Source organism: Nerophis lumbriciformis, linkage group LG21 (genome assembly GCF_033978685.3).
Source record: "Nerophis lumbriciformis linkage group LG21, RoL_Nlum_v2.1, whole genome shotgun sequence".
NCBI lineage: Eukaryota > Metazoa > Chordata > Actinopteri > Syngnathiformes > Syngnathidae > Nerophis > Nerophis lumbriciformis.
Genome location: NC_084568.2, coordinates 25,680,001 through 25,690,000, shown reverse-complemented (window position 1 = coordinate 25,690,000; position 10,000 = coordinate 25,680,001). Strand labels below are relative to the sequence as shown.

Here is a 10,000-nt window from a genome sequence, read left to right as displayed (position 1 = left end):
CGTATTTTTCGGACTATAAGTCGCAGTTTTTTTTCATAGTTCGCGACTTATACTCAGGAGCGACTTATGTGTGAAATTATTAACACATTACCGTAAAATATCAAATAATATTATTTAGCTCATTCACGTAAGAGACTAGACGTATAAGATTTCATGGGATTTAGCGATTAGGAGTGACAGATTGTTTCGTAAACGTATAGCATGTTCTATATGTTATAGTTATTTGAATTACTCTTGCCATAATATGTTACGTTAACATACCAGGCACGTTCTCAGTTGGTTATTTATGCCTCATATAATGCAGTGGTGCCCAACCTTTTTGTACCTGCGGACCGGTCAACGCTTGAAAATTTGTCCCACGGACCGGAGGGGGGGTGTTATGTTTTTTTTGTCATAAAAAAATACAATCATGTGGGCTTATGGACTGTATCCCTGCAGAATGTATTGATCTATATTGATATATAATGTATATATTGTGTTTTTTATGTTGATTTAATAAAATAAAAAAATTAAATTATTTATTATTTTTTAAATTTAATTTCTTGTGCGGCCCTGTACCAATCGGTCCACGGACCGGTACCCGGCCTCGGCCCGGTGGTTGGGGACCACTGATATAACGTACACTTATTCAGCCTGTAGTTCACTATTCTTTATTTATTTTAAATTGCCTTTCAAATGTCTATTCTTGATGTTGGGTTTTGTCAAATAAATTTCCCCCAAAAATGAGACTTATACTCCAGTGCGACTTATATATGTCTTTATTATGCATTTTTGGCCGGTGCGACTTATACTCCGGAGCGACTTATAGTCTAAGATTACATTAATAATAAATATATTTTGTAACTAAAATGTAAAAAAAAAAAAAGATAAAGTCCAAATTCACCACTTTGGTCATAATTTGTGTGCTCAAGAAACTTTTATGACTTCTTCTGTTGGATATTGTCATTACAAGTGTATTACAACGTCCCATAGGAACCACAGTCGAGAAACAAGTTTTTTTTGGGCGTCCCTCCAGGACCTATGATTAAGAAACACTGATCTACAACAGAGGGCTTTTCACAAGGTACTGCAGGGGCCATGAGATGACAATGTGTCCAAAAGAAGGCTGCATGACAAAAATACTTAAATTACTAATTTTTGGGGGGGTTCTCAGTCGCTGTCTGTGTTGTAACGAGCATTCGAAGTTCAAATCGGCCATTTTAGAGTTAAAGAGGTATGTGACCCACCATTTTGCATGCAAGAGTCCTCCCAGATCCTTTCGTTCTCAGGTTGTCTAAATAATGAGGTGACTAAGATTGAAGATTAACAATTTATTCTATACAAAAAAAAAAAAAAAAAAAAAAAGAGTAAGCGCTCGAGAGGAGACCAAGCTGTTTAAAGTCTCGGCGGAGTTCAAAACCGATAGTTACACATTCTTGTTCACGCTCTGCACCTGGTACATCCTGACACCATTACAACTGAGGGATAAATGTGTGTTTGTGCATAGATAATAAAGAGGGTGAGATCATTCTCTTCCTCCCTTCGCACGACACAAAGGCCGAAGCTAGAAACTTCCAATGTGTTTCATTTTGCCCAAAGGTGGGAAAATATTCCCTTAACATGAGTCAAAAATCCAAAAAACACTAATACGTATTTTGAAAATAGTTTTTAGTACTGATGATTCTGTGTAATACATATTTAGGGAAGAATTTTGAAAAAAAAAAAAAATACTGTTTTAAAAAAACATGTTTTAGTGTTTTTTTTTCCCCTGATGAAAATAACTCATATGGAAGTGTATGCTTTTTTATTGGCCAACCATGATGTCATAGGGTGGAGGCCACTGATTCCGATGGTATTTGATGGGCTTCTTCCACACCCAACGCCTCCTTGTTTTTCAGCCTGGGTGATGTAGTGGTTCACATAGCTCCACAGGCAACTGGCCAATGCTGTAGTAGTCCACCTTTCCTCCCCACAAGTCAGCTGGGATAGGCTCCAGCTCACACCTGGCTCTGAGCAGCAATGTCCAATGTATGAGGAATTGAGTTACTGAATAGTTACATCATATAATTGTGTGACTTTCTTAGCATTCACACATTTAAGATTATAAACCAAAAAAAGTATATTTTATTATTAATCTCTACTTTTTTTGGCCGCCTTCTTCTCTCTAGCATAAGCATGCTAACTTATTTGTGCTAATTTTGTAACCCTTTTACCCTGTCACACATAAATTGGTACAAAACCTAAAACCAGTGAAGTTGGCACGTCGTGTAAATCGTAAATAAAAACAGAAAACAATGATTTGCAAATCCTTTTCAACCTATATTCAATTGAATAGACTGCAAAGACAAGATACTTAACGTTCGAACTGGAAAACATAATTTTTTGTAAATATTAGCTCATTTGGAATTTGATGCCTGCAACATGTTTCAAAAAAGCTAGCACAAGTGACAAAAAAGACTGAGAAAGTTGAGGAATGCTCATCAAACACATATTTGGAACTTCCCACAAGTAGACAGGCTAATCGGGAACAGGTGGGTGCCATGAATGGGTAAAAAAGCAGCTTCCATGAAATGCTCAGTCATTCACAAACAAGGATGGGGCGACGGTCACCACTTCGTGAACAAATGCGTGAGCAAATTGTTTAAGAACAACAATTCTCAACCAGCTATTGCAAGGAATTTAGGGATTTCACCATCTACGCTCCGTAACATCATCAAAAGGTTCAGAGAATCTGGAGAAATCACTGCACGTAAGCAGCAAGGCTGAAAACCAACATTGAATGCCCGTGACCTTTGAACCCTCAGGTGATACTGCATCAAAAAGCGACATCAGTGTGTAAAGGATATCACCACATGGGCTCAGGAACACTTCAGAGAACCACTGTCAGTAACTACAGTTTGTCGCTACATCTGTAAGTGCAAGTTAAAACTCTACTATGCAAAGCCAAAGCCATTTATCAACAACACCCATGCAATGTGTTGCTGCCAATAAATTCTAAGTTACTGATTATTTGCAACACAAAAAAAAAATAGTTTCTCAGTTCAGACATTAAATATCTTGTCTTTGCAGTTTATTCAATTGAATATAAGTTGTATTCTGTTTATAATTTACAGATTACACAACGTGCCAATTTCACTGGTTTTGGGTTTTGACCTTGACATACGCTGTTAGCAAGCTAACTTTATCATGCCCACTTTTTTGGACAATTTTGGCACCATACACCTCAGTCATATACTCGGTCCATATACGGTAGCTTTTTTTTTAAAGCAAATTTGAAACTTTTTCAGCTAATTTCACAGCTGTTCACCTCAGTCATATAACATGGTACTTATTGTACATGCTAACTTTTTTAGCCACTTTTGCTACTGTACACCTCCGAGTCATAAATGGGTACGTGACACATGAGAGCTGTTATTAAGCTAACATAGCAGGCTAACTTTTGTAGCTAATTTTGCAACCATACATCTCAAGAGCCACAACATGGTACCGTATTTTTCGGATTGTAAATCACAGTTTTTTTTTAAGTTTGGCCGGGGGTGTGACTTATACTCTGGAGCGATTTATGTGGGCAATTATTAACACATTTCCGTAAAATATCAAATAATATTATTTATCTCATTCACGTAAGAGACTAGGCCAGTGGTTCTTAAACTTGTTGGAGGTACCGAACACCACCAGTTTCATATGCGCATTCACCGAACCCTTCTTTAGTGAAAAATAAAATGTTTTTTTTCAAATTCAAGACAAAGTTATATGTTTTTGGTAACACTTTAGTATGGGGAACATATTCTAAGTAACAAAGACTTAATTTAGAGTTATTTGGTTAGGGTTAGTTTTAGAGGGTTAGGGCCAGGGTTAGGGTTATAATAAGGTGCTAACCTTATTATAACCCTAACCCTTATTATAATGGGAATAAGCGGTAGAAAATGGATGGATGGATGGGTTATAATAAGGCCATGCCGAATAAGGCATTAATAAGTACTTAATAATGACTAGTTAAGAGCCAATATGTTACTAATTTGCATGTTAATAAGCAACTAATTAATGGTGAATATGTTCCCCATACTAAAGTGATACCATGTTTTTTTACTGGTGCACAAAATGAACTGTGCATGAACATCACCTTGTTCAAAGAACAAAACCAACACAGTGCATAAACTCACAACAAATTACACACCTGCAAATCAGTGTGACTTCTGCTGTTGCCGTATCCGTAATACGACGATAGGGAAAAGTTTTTATTTACACGATGAGTCGGGTGTGTCTTGACCTCCGCCGAACCCCTGAGGCCGACTCACCGAACCCCTATGGTTTGATCGAACCCAGGTTAAGAACCACTGGACTAGGCGTATATCAGCAATCGTCACACACACACACACACACACACACACGTCAACCAATAAAAATTTGGCGGGGGCGGGTCATGGCAGAAGTGCATTGTGAAAAAAAAGTAGCTACTACATCCGTACCTATGAAAATTAATCATTTCAACATTGCCGGTAACTTATAAAAACTGAGAAGGGCTGAACAAAAATGGCACCGAAAAGGAAATCATATACTGCAGGTTACAAGCTGGAAGTAGTGAAATATGCAGCAGAAAACGGCAATCCAGCAGCAGAAAGAAAGTTTGGAGTAAACGAGAAACTTGTAAGGGACTGGTGAAAAATTTTCCCAAAAAATGCGACTTATATAAATCTCTAGTGCGATTTATATATGTTTTTTTCCTTCTTTATTGTGCATTTTTCGGCCGGTGCGACTTATACTCCGGAGCGACTTATAATCCAAAAAATACGGTACTTGACTCATGCTAACCGTTGGCATTTAGGTTCGGTTTAAGCACATGCAGCATTAACATAATTTCTCCGAACCTGCATATTCTAGTTATGCGTGTTCTTTTCCCCTGCGGGTTTTACGACAACACATTTATGAGAGCAGTTGCTGATTTTCATGGAGTTTAATAGCAAATCGACTTGTGTGGATACAAAAAAAAACAGGATGGGCGAGGTTGTCCCAACAATGGAATGTGATTTTTCTATTGTTTGTGGACTCACATCAGCCAATGAAAGCTTTTGTCTCGTGTGTATTGTGTTGTGTGTGTTTTTCCATCCGTTAGTTCTTCCTCTTCCCCTTGGTGGCCACCTTGGCCAGTGCTGCGGAAGGCACAGCTGCTTGGTAGAGGGCGGCGGATATCTTGTTGATGTAGTAGAGGGCGAAGAGGGAGAAGATGAGGCTGCATGGCGAGGATGAGGAAGTGAGAGGGTTTTAATAAAAGGAAAATGAAGACATGGTGTCAAGTGTTACTGACCAGGTGGTGACACACACTCGGTGGACAAGACCAGATGCAAACAAGGACAAGCACAGGCACAGCAGAACTGGAAAAAGACAATAACATTGTTAAATCACACAATGTGATCAAAACTATGCAGGATTTACTTTATTATGATATCATAACAGGAATACAGTTTGTGTCCTTCAACACGTGTCATAGTGCAATTTGCATAATTGGTCCAAAAAAGTAAAAAACCAACAAAACAAAAAAACAGGCTTATTAGTATAAACATTGACTCTTTTCTTGTTACATTCTTTTTGCACTACAATGGAACCTACATTTATGAGACAGACCTATTAAAAATATGCTTTCGGTATATATGAATGTTTCTTCCACCCTTTGTGTGCCTGCAGGGCAGCCATTTGTGGCCGGCAGCACATCCATTATGGGCGGGGCTGGTCATTAAGTCAGTCAGCTGCTGTTAGCTACTGTGCTACTTTGTGTGCCTTTTAAGTTTTTTTTTAAGCCTTTTTACAACCTGTTTCTAGTTTTGCTAGCTCAATATGAGTCAAAAGAAAGCAATGGACAAGCAATGTGTGGTTTGAAACGTTCAGGAAGTATCCAGAGCGTTGTCGACACTGCCTTCTGCTACCCTAACCCTCTATTCTGATGCAGGCAAAGAAGATTAACTGACAAGGTAGAGTGGATTTTTTTTCTCTAATCATTGTACCGACCTGGCTGATAAGTTAAGGAGTTGTGTGTTTACTAACTGAGTGCACCACAGGCTAAAGACGGTGTGTGGGTGTGCTAGCATGCTAAACTTTTGAGCTGACTTTGTTACACAATTTTGCCACCGTACACAACAGACATAGCTTGGCACGTGACACATGCTACCGAACTGCCAGTCATCTTTTCTACTGCTGTTTCATTGTGACTTTACACCTTCCCATTGCCCTCTGTAGGGCATATCAAGTACTGCATGTCTGTGCATTTCTTTAATGGGACTGAATGGTTTAAATGTTGATGTTTGGTACCTTTTGGAGGGACCTTCTTTACAGCACAAGACTTTAATTATCATCTCCCTCACTTGTTTGCTCCACTTTTGAGAGACGAGCACTCAGTTAAAAGTTCCTAATACTGGGAATACAATACTGTGTGTCACACACGACATTGTAAAATGAGTACCTAAACAATAACTTTAGCATAGCTATGTGAGCTACATGCTAATATTACTTACATTTTAACAGCAACATCATGCTAGGTTAGCACATTGACAAACAACAAAACATCAAACTTAGAGCTCCCAAGTCTGTAGCTGACATGACAATAGCTGGCAGAACTCCAGACTTTATTCTAAGATGTGGAACAAAGCTTGCTTTTATAACTTTTTTTTTCTTTACAAAGCTCTCTTATCTTATCTAGCTAGAGGTGGGTCACAGGCGGTATGAGAAAATATGTTTTTCCTTCATGACCTAATAAAAAAGCAGAACTTCAAAGGCTAGTGGTTGAGCACATATTCTCAAAAGTGGAACAAATGAGGGAGATGATAGACTTTTCTCATTTTGGTGCTCATAAACAGGCTCTAGGCCAGGGACACATATTACAATTATAACATCATTAAATATATCTGTATGCTAATACAATTCTTATACAGGAATAAGACAAAATATATATGGAGGAGCTTACATGGAAGAACTATCTGCTTTCATTATGAAAAATTCTAAAAATATTTTTATAAATTATTGTTGTACATGTTTTAGTACAATTGTAATATTTTAAGAGCTGCATCATTTTTGTTACTAAGTTATTACAAATACATTATAAATATCATGCCCTTCCTAGAGCACCTTACTACTACTTAGTCATAATTTGTCAAAAGAAATACAATTCTTTTTTTTTTTTTTAAACGGCCAAAAAATGAAAAAAAAAAAAAAAAGATTTTTGGTGCTAAATTAAAGTGACTTCCGTTTCCTGAAAAATTGAGGAAAAGGGAATTAAATGAATGCAAGAAACATCAACAATAGAGATGTGTCGAGTCTTTTGAGCATCTCTTTAAAGTGAACAATGAGGACCGATTCCCAGTTGTGAGTAAATTTTTATGCGTATGCAAATTTGGTGTCAGCAATTGCCCACTCTGCACGTGCGAGCCACCCGCTGGCAACTGGACGAGAACATGAGTCAGAGTTAAAGGAAATGTATCAGCATTTGGATTAACTTATTTTTCCCAAAAAAATGTATTAAAAAAATAATAATTATAATAAAATAATAATAAAATATATATATATATATATAAATATATATATATACATATATACATACATTAGGCTCCAGCGCCCCCCGCGACCCCAAAGAGAATAAGCGGTAGAAAATGGATGGATGGATATACAGTCAAGAAAATAAGTATTTGAACACCCTGCTATTTTGCAAGTTCTCCCACTTAGAAATCATGGAGGGGTCTGAAATTTTCATCGTAGGTGCATGTCCACTGTATGAGAGATAACCTAAAAAGAAAAATCCAGAAATCGCAATCTATGATTTTTTAACAATTTATATGTGTGATACAGCTGAAAATAAGTATTTGAACACCAACATTAATATTTGGTAGAGTAGCCTTTGTTTGCAATTACAGAGTTCAAATGTTTCCTGTAGGTTTTCACCAGGTTTGCACAGACTACAGGAGGGATTTTGGCCCACTCCTCCACACAGATCTTCTCTAGATCAGTCAGGTTTCTGGGCTGTTGCTGAGTAACACAGACTTTCAGCTCCCTCCAAAGATTTTCAATTGGATATAGGTCTGGAGACTGGCTAGGCCACTCCAGAACCTTGATATGGTTCTTACAAAGCCACTTCTTGGTTTTCCTGGCTGTGTGCTTTGGGTCATTGTCATGTTGGAAGATCCAGCCATGACTCATCTTCAATGATCTGACTGAGGGAAGGAGGTTTTTGGCCAAAATCTCACAATACATGGCTGCAGTCATCCTCTCCTTAATACAGTACAGTCGTCCTGTCCCATGAGCAGAAAAACACCCCCAAAGCATGATGCTACCACCCCCATGCTTCACAGTAGGGATGGTGTTCTTGAGATGCTACGCATCATTCTTCTTCCTCCAAACACGCACAGTGGAATTATGACCAAAAAGGTCAATTTTGGTCTCATCTGTCCACAAAACTTTCTCCCATGACTCCTCTGGATCATCCAAATGGTCATTGGCAAACTTAAGACGGGCCTTAACATGTGCTGGTTTAAGCAGGGGAACCTTCCTTGCCATGCATGATTTCAAAGCAAGACGTCTTAGTGTATTACCAACAGTGACCATGGAAACAGTGGTCCCAGCTCTTTTCAGGTCATTGACCAAGTCCTGCCGTTTAGTCCTGGTCTGATTCCTCACCTTTATTAGCATCATTGAGACCCCACGAGGCGATATCTTGCATGGGGCTCCACTCCGATTGAGATTGACCGTCATGTTTAGCTTCTTCCATTTTCTAATGATTGCTCCAACGTGGACCTTTTTTCACCAAGCTGCTTGGCAATTTCTCCGTAGCCCTTTCCATCCTTGTGGAGTTGTACAATTTTGTCTCTGGTGTCTTTGGACAGCTCTTTGCTCTTAGCCATGCTGAATGATTGGGTCTTACTGATTGTATGGGGTGGACAGGTGTATTTATGCAGCTAACGACCTCACACAGGTGCATCTGATTCAGGATAATACAGTGGAGTGGAGGAGGACTTTTAAAGGCGGACTAACAGGTCTTTGAGGGTCAGAATTCTAGCTGATAGACAGGTGTTCAAATACTTATTTTCAGCTGTATCACACGAATAAATTGTTAAAAAATCATAGATTGTGATTTCTGGATTTTTCTTTTTAGGTTATCTCTCATACAGTGGACATGCACCTACCGTGAAAATTTCAGACCCCTCCATGATTTCTAAGTGGGAGAACTTGCAAAATAGCAGGGTGTTCAAATACTTATTTTCTTGACTGTATATGCAACATTATATATATACATATATATGCACATTATATATATGTACACATTAAATATATACATACATTTATATATATATATATATATATATATACACATATATACACACACATATATACATACATACATACATATATATATACATATTAGAGATGCGCGGATAGGCAATTATTTCATCCGCAACCGCATCACAAAAGTCGTCATCCACCCGAACTAACATTTTATCAAAACCACACCCGCCCGTTGTTATATATCTAATATAGACGATGCAAGGCTTTAGTGAGGGTAGAAAGCTTTTGCCTGTTAAAGAAAGGAGACTGATCAAATGTAGCAGAGACATTCAATGCGTGCCACGCATTAATATCTCTTGGCCACGCATTAGTGGCTAAGAGATATTAATGCGTGATAATATTATTTATCATTATTTTAATATTATTGTCATTTCCGTTAAGAAAGTGTTGACTATTGTTGCCAATGGCCTCAGATCAGGAGTGCGTTCCTCACACTTTGTGTGCGCAGTTGCAGCAAGCAGAACGAGGCTTTTAAGAAGTTAAAAAAATGTTTTAGAAAGACTAGGTCTATATTTTCGTTAGGTAAAAAAAAGTTCTGAATTTATTTCAATGAATATTAACTTGTTAACGTTATAATGCTCAAATAGGGACGAGGGCGGGGTGCACAGTGAAACAGTGAACAATTTCGAGACAAAGATGAACCTTTTTGATTGATCTGCAGCCATGACAAAATATCAGACAATCTCCATTGTCAACG

The 10,000-nt window shown here is 38.0% G+C and overlaps 1 protein-coding gene across 2 annotated transcripts in view; it reads right to left on the bottom strand.

Annotated features, from left to right (window-relative positions):
- Positions 1-4,918: 4,918 nt before the first annotated feature.
- Positions 4,919-10,000, bottom strand: part of krtcap2 (keratinocyte associated protein 2) — a 13,760-nt gene continuing 8,678 nt past the window's right edge. For both annotated transcript variants that reach the window (XM_061982547.1, XM_061982548.1), the window contains exons 4-5: positions 5,285-5,351; positions 4,919-5,209 (exon numbers count right to left, since the gene is read on the bottom strand). In XM_061982547.1, coding sequence (XP_061838531.1) covers positions 5,089-5,209; positions 5,285-5,351 — 188 coding nt within the window. In that variant the 3' untranslated portion in view covers positions 4,919-5,088. The remainder of the gene's footprint in view (positions 5,210-5,284; positions 5,352-10,000) is intronic.